The 22,866-nt window shown below is 35.8% G+C and overlaps 1 protein-coding gene across 13 annotated transcripts in view; it reads right to left on the reverse strand.

The window, feature by feature from the left end:
- KMT2C (lysine methyltransferase 2C) overlaps positions 1–22,866 on the reverse strand; it is a 276,950-nt gene that overhangs the window by 118,666 nt on the left and 135,418 nt on the right. For all 13 annotated transcript variants that reach the window (XR_009701921.1, XM_061198964.1, XM_061198975.1 and 10 more), the window contains 3 exons: positions 10,258–10,420; positions 2,609–2,780; positions 573–687 (listed from right to left, as the gene is read on the reverse strand). Coding sequence is in view for 12 of the 13 variants with exons in the window: in XM_061198964.1 (XP_061054947.1) it covers positions 573–687; positions 2,609–2,780; positions 10,258–10,420 (450 nt within the window). In the remaining variant the exon portion in view is untranslated. The remainder of the gene's footprint in view (positions 1–572; positions 688–2,608; positions 2,781–10,257; positions 10,421–22,866) is intronic.

The following is a 22,866-nucleotide window of genomic DNA, read 5'->3' on the forward strand; positions in this document are numbered from 1 at the left end:
GGTTCATAGCAGCATTTTTTATAACAGCCTAAAATTGTCAGCAAACCAAATGTTCACCAACAGGTGACGCAATAAACAAATCGTGGTACTTCCACTACTCAGCAATAAAAAGGCATCATTACTGTTATGTACAACAATATGGGTGACTCTCAAAATAATTCTGCTGAGTTTAGACCACCACCCCCCGCAAAAAAAGAAAATGGTATATACTATCCGACATCACTTATATAAAGTTCTAGAAAATGCAAACTAATCTATGGTGAGAGAAAGCAGACTGCCTGGAAGACAGAAGGGAGTAGGGCAGTGAACAGTCAGAACGGAGGAAATCTCAAGGGGCACCAGGAAACTTCTAGGGGTGATGAATATGTTCATTATCTTGAAGGTGATGATGGTTTCATGAGTGAAAACGTGTCAAATTAAATTAGACTTTAAATGTGTGCAGTTTACTGTATATCAATTATACATCAATAAAGTTTTCTTTTTAAGTTGAAGATTTGAATAGGTATCCGATTTGTCTGCTCTATATAAAAAACATACATATCTTTTTTTTCTTAAAAAAATAAACAACTTACTTTGCATTTCCAGCCATTGGTTGGTACTGATTTCATAACTGGTTGAAGACAAAAAGTATGATACCCTTTGTCACACGTATCACACACTAGCATCTTGCTATCTTCTCCCGATTGTCTAAAAAATAAGATAGCATTAATGATGCCTTATCTTTAAACTTATGTTTGTAACATAAGTAATCATGAAAAGAATCTGTCCTGGGAACTGCCCAGTTCATAAATACCCTCCGTCTCTGTTTTCTCTATGCACAGATAATGACAGAGTTAACCCTCTAGAGGATGAGACAGAAATCTTCCAAAGGTCCCTAAAGGATTATCCTTACTGAACGCCCACCTATGGTGAACCCGCTTTAGTCATTTTAGGGTTCCTGCAAAGAAGGAGGGGTTAAGGCAAGATGAATGACACTGATCTTTACTTCTTAAACATCCCATGCCCACCCTTTTTTGGGGAAGGAGCTGTAACTGACAGGTGATGCTGCATGGAAAGGAACAAATCTTGGCACGGTGAGTTGGAAGACACTGTCATATAATAAAAAGAGGATCAAATTTGGATCAGACCTACAATTGTGTTCAGACTTCTGTTTTTCTAGCTGTGTGACTCCTGAATAACTTAGACTTAGTCCGCTTAGTTTCAGGTACAAAATGTGAATGATAATCAAAGATTACTGTGAGAATTAAATATAATTCTGGCTGAAGAGCTAAGAATATCCATTAAGCAATAAGTGCTAAATAAATAGATATAAGAATAATAATCTTGTTATAATTATTAAGAATTGTAATTGAAAACCTAAAATCTTCCCCTAAACACTCTTCTGCCCCAAAGATTGGGCCCCTGTCCTGTCCATGATCTCAGCCTTGATTCTTGGCTGTTAATCACTCTCAGATACTAAGAATTTTATTCAAGAGGAGGGGAAAAGAAAAACTAGGGAATGCAAGAAGAAGAGCTGAGAGAGGAACCGCTGAATAAAACCTGGGGATAAACAGAAGTAAAAAGAAAGATGGGTTAGTTGGCCTCCAGTAATTTCTTATTTAATTTAATAAATTCTACATATAAAATTGCACACTTTGTCTCTTTAGCTACATGGAAAGATCTTGGAGGAAAAGCACTCTTTCTTCAAGCTCTCTTACTCCTTCTCAAGAAGAAGCCAGGCACAGATACAAGGTATCAAATAAATGTTTGCTGATATTTTCTTTAATTTTTACCGAAATATAAAAGCACATGGTCCTATTTATTCCACATAATTCTAAGATATTGATGCTTATTGTTATCAAATTAAATCACAAATAAAACAGACTGAACATGGCAGTGGTGGGCATCATTTCTCCTGATTACAAAAGTCCTCAGCCTGTAAACAATTTGAAGACTGCTGTAGATGCAGGTAACATCCCCAAATTATCATGCTAATTAATTAGTAGCATGAGAAAAAAATAATCACAGAAAAGACTGGAGAAATGACCAAAGGATGGAATAAAACAAATAGGAAAAGATAACCCCATTACAAACATTTAAATGCCATACGATACTTTGTTTCAGAATTATGGTGAAAGTAACTGCCTTTCCGATAGATACAGATTTCTTTTTAAACAGCAGACTTAGTATAAATTGTTCTTCCTGGAATAGAAATTGAAACTTATCACTGATTCTTTGGTTCACTCTAATAACTACTTTCCATAGTTAGAGGTTTATTTTCCTATTAAATCTCCTCCCCAGTCTCCCTCAGAAAAAAAGCTGCTTTTTTTTCCTAATGCTTATTTATTTTTAATTGTTAATATCATTCATTTAAAATTGTTGGCAAATTTAAGCTGGCTTTTTAGGCAACCAGAGGAATTTAAATTATTAAAATTAGTTTTTGTTTAGACTTATTTCAAAGTAATATGTTAATAAATATCTAGCAATTTCTAAAGACATGATGAAGTCAGTGTGAATGAATATAGCTGCAGTATGAACAACCTTTATCATATTACACAAACCTTTAGTACCTAATAATAGGGTCTCTCTTAAACTCAATACACACCTTTGAGTTGAAATTAAAACTTACTTGCAGTTCTGGCACACTTTGCACTCAGGACATTGCCAACCTGCACGTTTTAATGGAGTAACCGCTATATCCAGGCACATTCCATGATAGTGCTGACCACAAGTAGTACAAAAGAACTGATCTAAGAGGTCTCCCGGGCTGTCGCACACTGCACAGTTTGCATCTTCCTTTGCTATAATTAACAGTAAAACAACGAAATTGTTGTATAAGAATTTAATATTTTTCTGGCTTTACAGTTTAAAAATCACTTGAAGGGAATTTTCATGGTAAATCTTTCAGACACTTGAAATTATCCACACTGAATTGATATCCAATCAGAATAAGGTCTCAATTAAAACATTATATCTTTAATCTAAATTTAATCACATTAAATTTAATCATATAGTTTTGCAATGATTTGCACCTACATCTACTTGAGACCATAAGCAGTTCTTATTTAATTTTATATCCCTAATACCAATGATATGCTGGGCACCTAGTTAATGTTCAATATATGCTTGCTGAAAAGAACCAAAAAGGAAAATATCAACTGAGAGACGCTTTGCAGTGCAAAAATAAACATTTTTATTTGAGTGTTAAATAGGTTTTGAAATTAACAAAATCAGAGACAAAATTAAGAAATGTTAATATCAAGTAGATTAAGATGCTTCTTAAGCATAAACACTAATTTTTATTCAAGTCAAATAAGGGTTTTTTAATACTGGAAAATATATGAGGGAGAACATTAAAGATGGAAGCTACATATTCATACACAAATACAATACTTCATATACTAATTCTATATTCATCTGTATTAATTGCCAGTTGTAAAAAAATTATGGACATCGTCTATCGCTAAATGTGGATTAAAAGGAATGGCACTTTTTAACAGTTCTTGTACCATCTAAAATAAAAAATAAATGTAAGAATAAACTGGCTTGCCAAGTACACAAACTCATGCATATTACAATATAATAAGGAAAAGAATGTATTCTAAAATCATACCAATTTGATGATATATACAAATATGTCTGTAACTGACACTTAATGTTCTCAACTAAATGGTCTGATTAGCTGATTGTCCTAGGGCTGTTTTAAATTGTACATATGATGTTTTTTTTTTCCTCTTTCGCTTTTTGAAGATTTGGTCAGTCCTCTCTGGCTATAAGCCCTTTCTACCTGCTTTCTTTCCCCAGTCAAGTATCTTGAAACAGAGTAATAATCTATTCCTTTTCCTTACACCAAGAGTTGGCAAACTGGTTTTGTGGGCCATAGAAGTCTTTGGCATACAGAGTTTTTGTTTTTATTTGAGAGTCCTTTTAAAATGGTAAAAAAACATTTGCAGTTTGAGGGCAGAACACAAACAGGCCCTAGGATGCATCTAGACTGTAAGCTGGGACCCTGGTGGCTCCTCACCCACCCTTCATCTGAAACTACTTTAATGAGGCTACCAGTGGCCTATGAAATCCCGTGGTTACTTTTTAGGTCTTACCTTATTTGCCATCTGCAGCATTTACATCCACGCCCACACTGAAATTTCCTACCTTGATTGACTTCTATGATGGCAGCTTTCTCCAGACTTCTCCTTAGGCTCCCCATGCCTCCAATCTCCTCCTGCTGTGCTGGCTTTTGTACCTCCACAATCCCTCTAAATGCTGGAGTCTCTTAGGATTTCATCCTCTTCCATCTTTTCTAATTCCCCATGGTTTTTCTTTGTAATCACATCAATTCCTACATCATAAACCACCACCACAATTCCCAGATCTCTATCACCAGCCCCAAACTTCTTTCTGAACCTCAAAATGTTATTTTCAAGTCTTACTGGACCTCAATAGCCAGGTGTTTTAAAAATACTCAAACTCAACACCTCTAAAACTTTTTTTAAACCTAAACCTCTCCCTTCTTTCTTGACCTGCTGAGTAAAGAAACTTTAGTTTCACTATTGACCCTTAACTCCTCCCTGACCCAACACAACCAATTGGATACCAGTTCTTACTGAGTAAACTTTTAATATATCCTCTTCCATCTGTTTGTACAGTTCAGTCCATCACACTTTGTCTTGGTAACTGCACTTATCTTCTGAATGGAATGCTCGCTTAGGGCTCTGACCTCCTCCCTAAATCAGCCAAACATCCAGAGCAATTTTCTAAAAGTGTTATGCCCTGCGTAAATTAAAACTTTATCAATACCTCCTTTCTTGCCTTAAAATAAAAAAATCGAAAATTTCTAGTTTGAGGCAAAAAAAGGAGTGGGGGGGCTTATCTCCTTTTCCAACTGAATCTCAGAACATTCACTATTTCCTGGTCAGATCAAGCAGTCTGCTGTGCACGTAACACAACAGACTGTTCAACCTTTGTGTACTTGTACACATTCTGTTCCTTCTGCCTGTAATTTTATTCCTTTGTTGTGCCACTAGCCCATTCCAAAGAGGCCTTTAAAACTCTTGCTCAGACATAAACCCTGACTATCTAATGTTACCACACCTAAATGCCCATTCAGTTGTTGATTATTCCTTTCCCCATATGCTTAGAAGAAACTGTTATATAATCAATTAATTATAACACAATACCGTGAACCCTTGAAGAGTAGCAACCTTGTCTTTTTCAACTTCATATCCTCAGTTGCCTAGCACAAATCAATTCTTATATTTTAAGCAAAGGAGTTGCTTCTAAAATCATTTTTAAGTGGCCCTTTAAATGATAGGCATTTAAAAGAAAGCATTAATTTTAAAAATGAAATTACATGTATTAGTTCATTTTTTTTAAACAAAAATGGAAAAACAGAGCAAAGTAGTTTTCTTAATACTAAAAGAGTGTTCCATATTTACTCATTCAAGCTAAGTACATTTAAAAACTAATCTTTGATTTTTGCCTACCCTCAAAACTTACAGAAATTGGGGCAAGTACTGGACTCTATCAGATACTCAGTTCATCTTTCTATTGTAATTTGCCAGGAACACTATCTAAAATACTTCTGTGAAACTTTCTAGAGTTTGCTACTCTGCCACTTCAACTTGCCATGGTAGCTACTAGTCACATGTAGCTATTGCGCAATGGAAATGTGACTAGTCCAAATTGAGATGTGCTATACATATAAAACGCACTCCGAATTCCAAAGACTTAATAGGAAAAAAATATTAATGTCACTATCTCAAAAATTTTATTAATTACAAGTTGAAATATTAACATTTTGGATATATTGGGTTAAATATGTATTTTTAAAATTAATTTCAAATAAAAAATTTTAACATGACCACTAGAAAAATTAAAATTACATATATTGCTCACATCATTTCTATTGCACAGCACTGTTTTATACAGCAAAGCTCATTCTGCAACAAGGTAACTCTGTGTATCACTATAGCAGAGATTACTTTTTATTCTATGACAGTTTCCACCAATTCCTTGATGACAATACTGTCATGTTGTATGATTAGTATGCATCATTTAATAAATTGGGCAAAAAAAAAATCCATGTGATATATTCAGTCCAAAAACATTTACTATGCATTATATAATAATAATAATAGAAAAAAGTTGGTTCCAACCATTTTTCCAATCTGGGCGAACATACAGAAATATGTAGAAATACTAAAACAGCCTTTTTGAGGGCATGCATTAAGAAGATGACATTACTGGATGGCTTAAGTGTCATGTCAGACATAAGTATATGTACATATACATACATATATGTCTGAAAGCCAAAGAGGCGTTAAGCTTGAAGCAATAATCAAACGACTAAGTGAAAATTTTCTTTAAACAGTTGGGAAAGCAAAATAGATTGAGTGAAAGACTAAAGCTAAAGACAATTTAAGAGAGGATAGGAGTAAAATCCAGGTTAATTTGGCTCCAAAGATCATGTTCTTTACTACTAATCAATATTGATGCCCAATGGAAGGGCAAAGAAGGTGAAAAATAAAAGTACAAAGGAAAAGTGCCAGCACAGGCATAGCATGAAGCAGCTAAATGATGTAGGGAAAGCAAGAAAAGAGCAGGAGAAACAGAGAATAAGCTTTGGACAGGCCACTTCTTCCTAAGTGACAGCTGTGACAAGAGAAGAAATGGAGGAAAAGACAAAAACATGGAGCTTAAATTAGATGGGAGCTTATCATAGATCCGTAAACATGGTCAAGTTGGCAGGTGAGACTACTGCTTAAGAAAGTCTAGACAGCACATAAGAAGAGAAGCACTGGTGAAGAGCAACAGTCTCAAGTCAAATTATTATCAGTGAATTTAAAAAGGACTAAATCAGCATAGCTTTGTAACTTCCATCGACATTATAACTTCCATGATCTATGTTTCCATCGCTGGCAGGACACTATGCAAGGTGATTTGCCTATCAAAATGGAATCTCTAGAAAGAAAAAGTAAATCATGGATGTTGTCCAGAGAGGCTGGCCCACAGAGTAGGCAGGTAGGTAAGAAAGGAAGGTCAGGGGGCTGACAGAATTTAAGGTAACAGAAAAGTAGCAGGACTTGGTGTCAAAAGAGACCAGACAACGAAGAAAATGAGGTAGGAGTTAAAAGTTTAAATGAAGTAAAAGAAGAAAAAGCTGAGTGATGAAAGTAAATACGCTGGGGGAGAGGGAGTGGATTAAGAGATGTAGCATTCCCAGGTTTAAACCTTGCAAAGACTTCTCACTGAAGACAGAATAAAATCCAAACCCCTTCCCTTGTTTACAAGGCCTACATGATCTAATCTTTGTTCACCTTGATGTGGTCTCTACTACCCACCTGGGAGACACTAAGTTCCAGACACAGTGACTAGCTGTCTATTCCACAATCACGCCACGCTCTTGCCTCAAGGCCTGCGCAGTAGTTGTTCGCTCAGCCTGGAATGTTCTTTCCTCTGATTTTGCATGGCTGGCTCTCTGCCATTCAGCCTTCCATGAGAGGCAAAATACTACTCAGGAAGTATATGTGGCTATGTCCCTTAGATGGATATTTAGTGTAAAATTTCCAGGCAAGGTTAGTGTATACTTGCATCATCGTGAAAATAAGGTTAGAGCCATGACCGGCATTTTTCTAAGACAGAGCACCCCAGAATTATTTTCTGATGAAAATGCTGGTCTTGCTCACAGATGTGCTCTTTTTGCTGGGATTTTTTTTCTAATGAGGTCCATGTTTTTGTTAGATTTTTCAACTTTCATAAAAAGATGTCAATCTTACTCCTAACTCAGTTAACTACCACAGCATACTGCTCTGTTCTTAGCCAGCAGCATCAAGTATTATACTCAATGCATACACATAACTTAGATGAGAGCTAAAATTACCTTTCAGTACAGCAATTCATAATATATGGTACAATGCTACATGATTTTCATTGTCATTTAACCTTCATAATAACACTGTCATTTAAGATATCCCCATTTTTAAAACATAAAAAGTGCTTTGTGCTATGACATACAATTAGAACAGCTAAAAATACAAATGAAAGATTTTATAAGACTATTACGTAGTCTTGTATTACTGCAATATAGTCTATCTGCAATATTCTCTACATCCTTGGATTAAAACAGATGCTCAGAAAGCTGGGTATTTAGACTGCATTGTTTAAGATCCCCAAGGAATAGAATTTACTCAACTGGGCTTTGGTTTTATACCACTGACTTATTTTGAGGGCTGTTATAAGAAATTGCCCTGTGGGATTTGTTGTTTATACTGCAAGACAGCTACTTGAAGACAGTTTCTCACTGCCATATATAGTGTACATACAGCATCAGTATCAAATGAATTCTTATTATTACGAATCAGGCAACTGTTCATATACCCTTCTTCATGTTGACTGCTGGAAAGCTCTGGAGCCAGATTTGTGGCGTAGGCCTGGGAAATACACATTTATTTTGGGTATCAGCCTCACCATATTACCCTCCCATTTATCCTATCCTTATTTTCCCTTCCCACTGGCCAAATTTTCTCGCTTATTTTTAGTCTTACTTTATCCTACTGTTCATGTATTTGTTTAAAGTCTCCATAAGCCTACTTTGGAACGAGGCAAGGTACCAGTAATTTCAGTATATCTTTTAGCTTTATGTTGCCAGCATGAACCTTTCACTATGTGCATGATAAATGATAACAAATCATCTCACCTCAGTTCTTACACTTCATTATTTTATAAAACAATTTATGATCCCTAACATATAAATGTATATAAATCATATACATTATGTGAACAGAGTCTGCAAAAGAAAGTAGTACTGCCAATAAGTAATAGAATTTCTCACATTAGAAACAGTCATAGAAAAGTTTGCACGTTTGCATGTTGTTTACTGAAGTCTAAATCACAACCACCTACAAAAGGCTGAATAAAATTTAAATTGTTAAACACACCCACAGTTGTTTTATTCAATTGGAAAAGTGTGTTATACCACCCAGAATACAATCAGCTCTGATGATTCACATCGTAGTCTGTGTACTTACTGAAGTAATTCACTCTATGAGGTCTTAAAATAAATAACACCCATTACAGCAGCTGTGCATGAATGTTGTCTTTTTCTCCCAGATTTAACAGTGTGTAATCCAAAACATTTTTAAAACTTTAAATCCCTTATTAGCCTAAATACAATGTGACATTTCAGTTTGCCTTACCTATAATTTACGTCTGTATAGTGATTAAGGGCAACATGATTATACATGTAGACACAAAATAACTTTAATTGAAGATAAAATCATGGTACTGAACAAAGAAAAAATGATGATTATGAAATCTGTGTTTGAGATTACTTTAGTTTAAGCCTGAAGTAGCTATATTTATGTTTCACAAAGCTGGAAAAGATAGGAAAAAAGCCTTTACTGACATTGCTAAGAATACAGGTAAAAGCTAACAATTAGGTAACTAAGAGATGACATAAAAAAAAGACTGAATAAAAGCATCAAAGAGATTTCACAAGCAGACTGGAAATTCAATTTACTAGGGAAAAATGATCCCAAATCATGCATGCTCATTGGAAATCCACATACTAGGAAACAAGTAAGATCTCTATTTAATAAGGATAGGAAAGAGTTATAATTTTCTGTATAACATAAATTTCTAACATTTAAACCTTTTCACCTAATTATAAAATACTGTTTGGAAAAGAAAGAAAAAAAAAGACAACTGAGGATTATAGATAACTATAACCAAGAGAGATGAATCAAGAAGAAGCATTAACGAGATTTCTATTATGACTATCAGGACTATACATTTTCCAAGATTTTCAAAAGTGTTTGGTGATCCTATCAACATACATACTGAAACAACACCTGAGTGAACCATCTTCTGAATCTCCAACTGGGTAGTCTTTTTAGTGTAAAAGACACTGAATTAAAGACACTTTAATTTTTTAAATGACCTACTTTCATAGTACATATTAAAATACCATATACTCAGCAAGTTTAACTTTCTACAGTAGTTAAATTTTTTAAATAAGAATAAAAAACATGCAAACTATCTTTGAATTTCTGAGGAAATAACTCTCTGGATGTCACTTCAATGATACTGTTGGAACAGATTTCCCCCCCGACCCCACCCCTCACCCCACCCAAGGGTCTCTTGTGAAGACCTCTCAGATTATCAAGATTATGTAATGCTACCTTTTACCACAAGTAGAGTAACACTTAGGGAACTTAAACATTTGTTATTTTAAGTAAATACACTGATAAATGTTTTTAAATGTACCTGTAGTAAACTTACATCTTTCAGGAGCTTGGTCAATGTGCTCTGGACAAAGAAGGGAGAAGTGACTGAAATCCTGAAAGGTGCCGGCTCCAGCAGCACAAGGATAATGGTACATCTGGGTACATTTCTCTTCACAGCATTTGATAGTGGCTCCAAGGTGCTTACAAAATGCACATCGCTGGAAGGGAGGAAAAGATAAAGAAATCTCCTTATAAAACCTGGAAAAGCAACACTCAAATGTGGGGCTAGGAAGATATTCAAAAGTCTTTGTACATTACTAGTAAAACAATTTGAAGCCTGCAGAGCACTAAATAAAGGATCAGTTAAAAGGATACAATCGAAGTTCTCCGTTCAGTGCTTGGTACATATTCATCCTTCCATTCAAGTTTAGAAAGTTAGCATTTCACTTTTTTTTTTCTATTGACTTTGTCAATACAACTACCATTTTTAAAAAACTAATAATATGGTTAAAAGGGCAGGTTTCTAGTTGGGGATTATTTTTAACAGGTGATTAAATCCCATTAATAAACAGATAAAACAAATATATACTATTTCCAAAATCTCTTACTATTTTCACCCTGCCTAAAAATCAATATGAAGTAAACTAGTCAATCACAGAATAAGTTAATGAGTGGCAACTACATGGTTAAAGGCACACATACAAATCTACACACTTCACTGCAGCAGTTAGTTTCAAGTTTCTTTAAAATGCTGGGCATGTGAAGAAAAATTAAGTCATCTGACTTTCTCTTTCCCCCATTCCAATCTGCCTCTGTCTCTTGCAAGTGGTAAAATCAAAGAAATAAGTCTCAAACGAACAACAGGGGAAGTTTAGCGCACCTGAAATGTGTAAGAAGTCAGTATGAATTATCTAAGAGTAATTCTTTCCCTAAGAATGATTAATAAACTTCCTCATCCGCCCAAGCCCACTTGGGGCATCATCACGTATAAAATCTCTCTCTGTGTGTAGGAGATGCCTAGCTGCCCTTCTTGCATATACTTCTGTTTTAGCATTTATGCTATTGCATGGTAATTACTTATCGGTCCTTTTTTCATCCAAGATCTTTGAGTAGAGGAACGAGGTTGTACTAACTTTGTATTCTTGGTACCATGAATGCTGTTTAACACAGAAAGGCCCTAATAAACTGGTGTTCATATTTATATATATTAAATGGACTTCACTTTTGGTAATCTTACTGTAGGTGTGGCTCATGACTAGCAGAGCTGAACTAACTGAAGCCAAATGGGACGGTACGTGGTAAAACTCAGGCTCAGGTAATAGAGTTGCTAACATTACTATGAATATCTTCACAGGCTAATATACTGATTCCATATTCTGCTAGTCAATTAGAGAATACAATAGTTTTTAAATTATAAATAATTTCAATGTCTTGCATGTAAATCTACATAAGATACCACATGCCATCAAACTCTTCCTCATAACCATCAGTCCACTGCACTGAACCACTGTAAGAAAGTTAAGTGTCTCTTGGTGTGTCTTCTACACATTTTGGCTGCAGGCAACAAGACCACTGTAGCTTCTAAGTAACTCATAAACACTAGTTATATCTGTGACATTTTAATTTTATATAATGTCCACAAGTTCACACACTAACACACATTTCAGTTGTCTTTTTGTACTCAAAGGTATTACTGCATTAACAAAAACTGAAGAAAAGAAATAAAGCCTTCTTTATCTTCACTGATAAAGTATAATAATCAGCTTTTTCCAAATATTTATGTCACAACCTCCCATGGTATCTAAATATGTTTACTATATTAACAGAACCCAGAATTAAAGACATGTATAATATCTAGGTAGTCTGAGTATCCTTGAGTCAATACTGGAAAGGTCAAGGTAATGTTGAGGGAAGAAAGTACATTTGTATGTCCAATCAACCACTGAAAAGTTTTTATTATTAACTCATTAACATCACAAAATAATTTCTGCTAAACTGTTAAAATCTAGAATCTCCATTATTTTTATAGCATATGGCAAGTTGTACAGAAGCCTTTTGCTCTAAAAGTAATTTTGACAAATAAAATATAATGACTTTTATTTAAGTGTATAATAAGGAAATAAAATAATTTAACTTGATCCTTTTCTCACTGTCTGTATCATTTTAGAAACATCAACATGTTCTCTTAATCATATTTGCAATGGAAAATATTACATGACATTAGCTAAACTACTATGAGAAGTCCTGGAATGTATCCAACATACTAATTTACAATAACATGTAAAGAGATTAGGGAATAAAGGGAAATAAAATACTAACTGCATTTAAGTGAACGCTTCAAACCCATCTGTTATAACTACATAGCTAATGAAAGACATTTGGCATTGAAAGAAAACATATACTATCTATATAGGCTGGAATATATCTTTTTGAACCAATAAAAAGCATTTATAAAATTGTAGAAAATGTCAAAGAATAAACTTCTACAGGAAACTTGTCTAACATCAGCACCCTCACACACCGCATGTCAGAAATCAAAACAAATTATAAGCTAAGTAACAATTACAAAGCTAATTAACATTTCGTGAGAGGAAGGTAAGATAAATAGCTCTTAGCAACTAAACAATTTGACTCGATATTAAAAACTCCTAAACAATTTTTTGTACTTTTTTAATCATTAAAAAAAAGAGAAGGAGAGGGAAAGATAAAAAGTGTTAAATATCTTTTGACATTAGTCCAAGAACACATCCAAGAAAAAACTCTCAATGAGAGTTCACATTGCCACCTGTAAGAAAGAGTCTGAGGAACTTCCAAAACTTGGAAGGCTCTCCCAAAATAAATCTATAATACAAAACAGAATCAACAAAATTTCAGAGATTAAGGTTAAAGATGAGTTATGAAACAGTAACAATAAGTTTCAGGATATTCCAAAGCTTGTTCAATTAATTATCAAGTATTTATTCTATATCAACTACTGCAATTGGTTAAGTGCTCTAAGAAATATCAAATATTAGTTTTCTACACACCAAACTGTTTTCAACCTTCACCAAACTTTTCTTCTTATTAGTCTGTTAGGATTCTCCCATAATGCAGTAATAAAGAATGAAGACAGAAAGTAAGAGAAAAAATAAAATGGCATGGGAAACTATCAGGAAGGTCCAATGTCTGTTTATAAAGAGTACCAGAAGGAGAGAAAATAGAAGGATTATAAGCAGAGAAATTAGAAGAAAATTTATGAAAATATCTAATAATAAGAGGTAACATTTATTAAGCATAATTTCCATTTAATAGATGAGGAAGCTGAAAGACAAGAGTCTTTTTTTTCTGTTCCATTGATATCCGTATCACTACAAAAACACCCACCCAAACAGAAAACACCAGCTTCAGATTAAAATGTCTTACACCTAGAAACATGGGCAAAATTTTAAGATAACAAGGATAAAGGAAAAATTCTAGTAGCCCCACCAAAAAGAAAAGAGGTCATTTACAAAGAAAGGAGAACCGGGAATTGCTTTTCATTGGCAATATTAAATGTAAAAACAAAAAAGAGCAGTATCTTCCAAAGATATTGGAAAAAAAAGTCTACAAAAAAATTCTTTGAAACTAAAATTTTAATACCTGATACATTAACATTCAAGTCCATGGATAATAAATGTAAACAGGATAAATTCCCTATTAAAAAACAACTTTCAAAATGTGCAAAATATATTTTATACATACACATGCACACACACACTTTAGATGTAAATACACATAAACCTTTTATTTATGTATATGAATACATATACACATGTGTATGTGTATATATATACGTGTATGTGTATGTGTATATATATATGCATATGTGTATGAGTATATATATAGATACACATATGTGTATGTGTATCTATATATATATACACATATGTGCACGAGGCACAGTAGCACAGGATATTCACAAATAATGATCTGGGGGGAAAGAACAGACAAATGCTATCAAAAAGAAAGCAGATAGGACTTCCCTAGCTGTCCAGTGGTTAAGACTCCACGCTCCCAATGCAGGGGGTCCGGGTTCAATCCCTGGTCAGGGAACTACATCCCACATGCTGCAACTAAGAGCCCACATGCCGCAATGAAGATCCTGTGTGCTGTAACTAAGAGCCGGCGCAGCCAAATAAATAAATATTAAAAAAAAAAGAGAGACAGAGAGAGAGAAAGAGAGAGGAAGGAAGGAAGGGAGGGAGGGAGGGAAAGAAAGAGAGAGAGGAAGAAAGAGAGAGAGGAAGAAAGCAGGTATAGCAATATTGATCATAAAAATAGGGTCCAAACCAAGAAGCAGTGAACAGGGCAAAGATAAGTTCACATTAAAATGAGTCTAACATTACAGTGAAAATTCCAAAAGAAGAAGAAACAGTCATTAATATTCACATGCCTAATGAATTTCCTTGACATATAAAAGTAAAGCTGACTTCAAGTTAAAAAAACAAACTTTTTAATACTACAGTAAAAACTTACATATGCTTAAAAAGAAAAAAAAGAAAAAAAAGAAAGTAAAGCCAAATAGAAATACATAGACTGGACTTAACACAGCTCTCAGAAATCAAGATATTTATTAATGATGGTCAAGTTTGATTCAAACTTACACATAAACAGAGAGATCTCCAAATTCCCAGAATAGAAAATATACATTCTATTCAAATGTACATAAAATTCTTTTTAACTCACAATATCTATGGCCATAAGAAAGTCTTACAAATTCAAAAACTCAGATATTTCCTAGGCCATATTTTAAAAAGCAGATATTTCCTAAACTTAACACATTAATAATTATAAATTCACAATATAAGGATAAACTCCCTTCAATCTACCCACTAGAAAAATTGAAAACTCCCTTCAATCTAGCAGATTTCTTTAAATCAAATGAAAAAAATATATATTATTTTTGAAGTGATTAAATAAGAAACATGTCAAAATCTCTGAGATATGGCAAATTTAGTTCAGAAGAAAAAAAATACAGCTTGAAAAATACAAGACTCAGGGGAATTCCCTGGCAATCTAGTGGTTAGGACTCCAAATCTTTGAGATATGGCAAATTTAGTTCAGAAGAAAAAAATACAGCTTGAAAAATGCAAGACTCAGGGGAATTCCTTGGCGGTCCAGTGGTTAGGACTCCGCACTTCCCCTGCAGTGGGCGTGGGTTTGATCCCTGGTCGGGGAACTGAGACCCCACACGCTGCGTGCAGCAGCCAAAAAAGGCAAAACTCAAGACCAAAGAATAAAAGAAAGTAAAACTAGATATAAAAACTAAGCCAGTAAGAATCAACATATAATGCATGAGATCAGCCATCTAAGGAAGTAAACACACCTTAATATCGTGTGTAGGAAGATATTATTAATGACATTCGGGTGTTGAAGTCTCTATCAAAACAATCAGTGTTTGCTTTAGAAAGATATGCTAAAATAGAACTGAGTAAAATAAAAAGCAATCTATCAAACCACTTTGTATAATGAATTGGCCTGAAGTAATGAATATCATGATGAGTGATTTGTTGTTGTTTGGGTCCAGTTAATTATTTCTACTTTGTACACTAATAAACATACATTTCTGATCAAAACCTCTACTTAAAAAAAAAAAAAAATACAAACACCCATTAAATAACATTACAAAATCAAAATGGACTTTGCTATGAATGAAATTTTTCCTTTCTGACCCACCCTCCTCACTGCTGCCACAGTAAGCTTTTCTAAGGGACTCCCTGATACCTCTGGATCAGGTCCAAACTCCTCAACATGGCATTTGTGGTAGGCAGACTCCTAAAACGCCTGACCCTACCCCCAAGATGCCCCACCCTAATCCAGACACTGTGAATATGATTAAATACCATGCCAGAGATTATGCCGTAAGACGTGGCAAAGAGATTTTGCAGATGGGATTAAGGCTACTAATCAACTGACTTCGAATTAATCAAGGGGGACGGGGCTTATTCTAATCTAATCATACAATTCCTTGAAAGCAAAGATTTTTCTCCAACTGGTAGCAGAAAGGGAAGTCAGGGAAATTCAAAGCAAGTGAAGGATTAAGGACCACACTGCTGTCTCTAAAGATAAAAGAAGCCACATACAAAGACCAGGGAGTGGCCCCTAGGAGCTGACAGCAACCCCAGGCCAAATGGCCAATAAAGAAATGGGGACCTGGGTCCTACAACTGCACGGAACTGAATTCTACCCACCCTCGGGAGCCAAGTGAGCTTAGAAGAAGATTCTTCGCCAGAGCCTCTGGATAAACACCCAGCCTGGTAGATATCTTAATTTGAACCCTGTGAGACCCTAAACAAAAAGCACGGTTGAGCCTGGCCAAACTTCTCATCTACAAATGGGTGCTATTTTAAGCCATTAAATTTATGGTAATTTTTTTTTTTTTAATATTTTCATTGAGGTATTTCTTTTTTTTTTTTTTTAATGTTATTCTTGTCTGCTTACATTCTTTTTTTCTTATGTATGTATGTATGTATGTATGTATGGCTGTGTTGGGTCTTCGTTTCTGTGCGAGGGCTTTCTCTAGTTGTGGCAAGCGGGGGCCACTCTTCATCGCGGTGTGGGGGCCACCCTTCATCGCGGTGCACGGGCCTCTCACTATCGCGGCCTCTCGTTGCCGAGCACAGGCTCCAGACGCGCAGGCTCAGTAATTGTGGCTCACGGGCCGAGTTGCTCTGTGGCATGTGGGATCTTCCCAGACCAGGGCTCGAACCCGCGTCCCCTGCATTGGCAGGCAGATTCTCAACCACTGCGCCACCAGGGAAGCCCCTATGGTAATTTTTTATACAGCAACAGCTAACGGAGCATTTCAAGGCCCTCCATGATTTGATCTCTGCCAAATCACTGTTATTTTTAAGAAAATTTTTTTACATTATACAACGTCTTCCTTACTCATCACTATGAAGTAAATAGGGTAAATGTCTTAAACTCCATCTTGGACATGAAGAAGCGAAACCTCAGAGAGACTATCCTACAGCAAGCATTCCTGAGCCAACAGATGTGCCCTCTACTTACTGGGTCAAGGCAACAGTAAACTCTCTAGTTGATAGCAACATACACAAATCAGAAGCCCTAAACTAATAGCCCCCTAACAGCTATAATCTTTCATCTATAGCCCCCTAACAGCTTTAACCATAAATAAAAACATGAATAAATCTGACTACATAAAACCCCTAAACTTTTATATGGTAAACACACACACACATCTTAGAGAAAATCAAATGACAAAAAAAAATTTTTTTAATAACCTGTAATTTGAATTACAAATTTATAGTACCCTGGATATATAAAAATAAAACTTATAAAAATGAAAACAACTTAAAAAGAGACAATGACACTTTATCGACACCAATAATTTAGGGAAGTCAGAAAGTTGGCCAATAAAATACACTTAACATGCAGGATGCAGTGAGCAACTAGGCCAAGTAGTTAACAAAAATTACCTTATTTAAGTCTAACAACCACCATTTTAGGTAGGTACCATAACTTCTGATTTTCATAAATGAAGCGCAGAGTTTAAATTCCTTGCCCACACTCACAATGCCACAAAGAGGAACTGAATTTGAGTGGTTCATAATCAGTTAGAAATGGGTAATTAATGCAAATTCCACTAACTGAACACAAGAACATAATGAATACTTTGCCTCATTTACATAATCACTCTCACTTAGGTTATAAGAAAAGAAGGTAGCCATTTTTGAATTAGAATTCCATAAAATGTTAGTCCTCAGTGCCTACCAAAAGAAATATACTGGAATGTTCACAAAATACAAGTCATAACAGTCCCAGACTGAAAAACCCCCAAATGCCCAATAAAAGTGGATAAATTATGGTACTTTCACAACAGAATACTACACAACAATGAGAATAAATGAACAATTACAAGCAATAATTTGAATGACTCTCACAAGTATGATGGTGTGTGAAAAAAGACAGAAAACAGTATTTATTGTATGAGTCATATAAAGAACAAAACTAGGCAAGACTCATCTATGGTGTTAGTAGTGATAACAGTGCTTGCCTTGGGGAGTTGCAAGCAGTAACGCAATGGAGGCATGAAAGGAATTTCTGTGTTTTCCACCTGTCTCACAAAGAGAAGCAACAGAGCAGACTTCCATTACTCTCCACTGACAAGTAAGAGCTATGGGAAAAAATTATTTTCACAGAAGTACGATCAGTAAAAATATTAATACCATCAACTAAAATGCTTGTAGCTGCTGAATATGTTATCAAAATAGTATTTACCTAATCATAGCAAATTACTCAAAGTATCTTCAATACTACTAGAAGGCTCAAAAGACGATGGCAGAAAGCAATGAAAATATTAAATCTCATTACTGATCTACTAGCTTTGAATGTTTAATACTAGTATAGTTATTTTGGAGTACTTTTAAATTGATGCACAAAATAAACAACTTTTCTTTTTCTTTTAATAACTTTTTTAGTTAGAGGAATTATTAATTAAAATTAAAAGGTACAATTATAGATTGAATGGGGGAATAAAAAATTTTTTAACTATGTTACAAACAGCTACTGGATTAAATTTTAAAATATCAATATGAATTCATGTTTTTGAAAAAATACATCTTTGTGTGTATGTGTGTGTGTGGTTTATTTTTGACCAAGAGTCAAGATAATTCAAGGGAATGACAGTCTTTTAGAATGATGCTGGAACAAATGAATATCCACACTGAAAACAAAGAACCTTGAACCTTACCTCATCTTCTCATTATCATACATGCAATTTAACTATAAAAGGAATAAATAATCTAAAGGTAACCTTGGAGTATGCAGGAAAACTTGAATATTTTTTATATAAGGCATAATGAACAAAATCTATAAAAGAAAAAAATTACAAAGTGACAAACGACAAACTTCATCAAAATTAAACCCCCTACTCTTTCAAAAAACATTAAAAAAGGAAAACAAGTCATAGACTAGACAAAAATATTTGCAAAATACACCTCTAATAAATGACTTCTATGGCGAGTATATAAAGAACTCTTATAACTCGAAAGTAAGGAGAAGACAAATCAACAGGAAAAAAGAGGACTTTGGGGCAAAAGCTTTGAACAGACACTTCACTAAAGATGTGTTCAATTTCATTACTCATCCAGAAATGCAAAATCAAGCCCACAACGAAATATCACTAAACACCAACCAGAATGGCTGAAATATAGAAACACTGACAATATTCAGTGCTGGCAGCAATGTGGAGCATCGTGTTGTGCAAAGGTTCACGCAGCTTTATAAACACTGGCCCCAACACGGGAAGAAATCTCAAAACCATTATGCTAAGTACAAAAGCCAGACAGAAAAGATTGCTGTATGATTCCATTTACATATCAGTCTAGAGAAGGCAAAAAAAGGCAAAAAACAACCAACGTAGGGAGAGGAACAGATCTAGTGGTGATTGCCGGGAGCCAGAGCGGTGGGAGGGGACAACCTGAAACGGCCACGAGGGAGCTTGCGGTGAAGGAAAGGGTCTGTATCTTGACTATAATGATAGTTACACACAGGACTGTACACATCTCTCAAAATATGTTCAACTGTACCCTTGGAAGGGGTGAATTATATTGTGTACAAGATATACCTTAATAAAAGAATGACTCTCACACAGGTGAAATAATAATTTTTTTAAATTTACTTATTGGGTAATGGCAGGCCAGTATCAGAATAGCTCTCCTGGAAATAAAATTTGTAAAATCTCAATAAAATATAAAACCTAACTAATTTAAGTCACTTGTGAACAACCCAGCCTGGAATGGCAGGACATCTGACTCTTGACAGAAAAGAACATCACTGGCTAAGGTCTGTGTATTTCTGCTAAGGCCTCCTAGTGTGCACAGAAGGGGAAGGGTGGTACCAGGCCTCACACAGACAGCATCAGTCTTACTGGTGTGAGAAGACAGGTAAAGTTCAACAATGATAGAAAGGATGGAACCAGAGGGGAAACCTTGAAGGGCAGAAGCCACAGAAAAGAGAGCCCCCCACACTGAATAAACTCTCAAACCGTTGTTACACCCCTGAAATGTACATTCACAGAGGGACTCTTAAGCAGCTCAGGGAAAACAACAGCTGACCTGTCTGCTGAAGGAACTGAGTAGACATTTCTGACGTCACTGACTGCTGGGATGATGTAGTTTGGAATGTAAGGCCAGCAATAATAAAAGTCTCCCACAAAAAAATCCCGATACTGACAAAATAACATAACAGAATCCGGTATTAACCTCTCATCTAAAATGTTCAGTATACAATAAAAATTCCTAGACATATGGGGAAAGAAAAAAAACAACAACAACAACAACAGGAAAATGGGGCCCACAATGAAGAAAAAAAATATTCAACAGAAAATGACAAGATAGACAAAGACTTTAGAGCAGCTATCGGAAATATGTTCCACAACATACAGGAAAAGCTGGTCATGAGCAGGAGTAGAGTAACAGAAGAGACGTGAAAATTACAACGTGAAACCCAATGGAAATTCTATACCTAGGAGTTACAGCAATTTAAATAAAAATTTCAGTGGATGTGCTTAATAAAGAGATTGGAAACAACAGAAGAAATGGCCAGTGACCTTGAAAATAAATTGTTCATCCATTCTGAGGAACAAAAAGTAAAACTACTGAAAAATTAACAAAGCATCAGTAACCTATGACAATATTTGAGAATATCAAATGCACGAACATGCATGTAATTGGAGTTGCAGAGGAAGAGGAGAGAGAAAATGGGACAAAAAAAGAATACAAAACAAAGGTCAAACTTTTCACAAATTTGGTGAAAAAAATCAACTTACAATTCTAAGAAGCTCAGCAAACCCCAAACAAGAAGAATACAAAGAAAATCACACCTAGGCGCATCATAGTCAGACTGCTGAAAACCAGAGTCCTGAGAGCACCCAGAGAATATCAAAACATTATATACACAGGAATAACGATACTATTCACACCTGACTTCTCATCAGAAACAATGGAAGACAGGACACAATGCAAGAACATCTTTTCAATGCTGAAAAGAAGAAAAGCACATCAACCCAGAACTATATATTCAGAAACAAAACAAAAAAACAAAACCCTCAGGGCTTCCCTGGTGGCGCAGTGGTTAAGAATCTGCCTGCCAATGCAAGGGACACGGGTTCGAGCCCTGGCCCAGGAGGATCCCACATGCCGCCGAGCAACTAAGCCCATGGGCCACAACTACTGAGCCTGCGCTCAAGAGCCTGCAAGCCACAACTACTGAGCCCACGTGCTACAACTACTGAAGCCCACGCACCTAGAGCCCGTGCTCCGCACCAAGAGAAGCCACCACAATGAGAAGCCCGCGCACCACAACGAAGAGTAGCCCCCGCTCAGCACAACTAGAGAAAGCCCCCGTGCAGCAACTAAGACTCAATGCAGCCAAAAATAAAAACAAATAAATAAATTTATAAAAAACAAAAACAAAAAACCACAAAACCTTCAAAAATGAATGCAGACTTCTTCCACTTCCAGACAAAATGGAGGAGATTCACTTTTCCCTATATTTTACGCTAAGTACAGCTAAAAACCTTGGACATGACACATAAGACAAACACCAGAAGACACTAAAAGGTAAAGAGAAGTTGCCAGACAAACTAGAGCCCAGGTGCTGAAGAATGAAACAGCATAAATTCCCTAGGTTTGATTCATTCATAAGAACAGGTGCTAAAGGAACCAGAAACACAAAACAAGCCCAAGAAATACCCACCGTCTCTAACCAAAAGAACGGAAAAGTAGCAGGCTGGCAAGACAGAAAACTATTAGGTGATGATCAACCTCTGTGAGCCAAACACCAGAGAAGAAGCCCAAGTCCTACGCCCGTCAGCAAAGGCCAAAGGGAAAACCCAGACATTCCCTCCCCTCCGCTCCCCTCCCAGACAGCAAGGTATCACAGAGGGTGTGCAGACCCACTCAACAGGAACAAGACCTCCTTCCTCCATAGTACCAGTGGAGAAAATGCGGAGGGCCCGGAATTCAACATCTACGCAATGATGACAAGGTGTCCCCACCCCTAACCCTCCCCACTGGGGTGGTGGCAGGGAATGCCCACTGGAGAATGAGAACTTAACCACTGTCCAGAGGTAGCATGCCCACCCACACACCTCAGTGACACTGGGACCACGTGAAGAGCAGGAACCTTCTGAGCCAGGGTGACGTCAGCAAAGCATAAAGCAGGGTCTGCATTTCACGCCTGCCCAGTGTTCACTAGAGGATCCTCCCTAGCAATGTGTCAGTGGGGGCTAATTACAGGACTGGAGCTTCCGCACACACCAGGGAGTAACGAAGGGGTGCCACCCTTTTTTACCCCAAAACACAGTTTCAGGTGAGATCTGCTAAAAGAGAAGGAGGTGGGATGGGGGTTTAAATAAAATGCAGAGTTTCATAACATAATACTCAAAATATAAAGGATTCAATAGAAAAATAACTTGTCATACCATAACAAGAACCAGGAAAACCTCAAAAGGAATGAGAAAAGACAATAAAAAGACATGAACACTGAGAAGAAATATATGTTAGAATTATATCTGCCAAATATTTTAAAGTAGACATTATAAAACTGCTTCCACAAAAAAATGAGTAAGACATTTGAAGAAAATGAAAAAAATCACAAAGTTTCAGCAAAGAAACAAAGT

Source organism: Eubalaena glacialis, chromosome 8, assembly GCF_028564815.1.
Source record: "Eubalaena glacialis isolate mEubGla1 chromosome 8, mEubGla1.1.hap2.+ XY, whole genome shotgun sequence".
In the NCBI taxonomy this organism is placed as follows: domain Eukaryota; kingdom Metazoa; phylum Chordata; class Mammalia; order Artiodactyla; family Balaenidae; genus Eubalaena; species Eubalaena glacialis.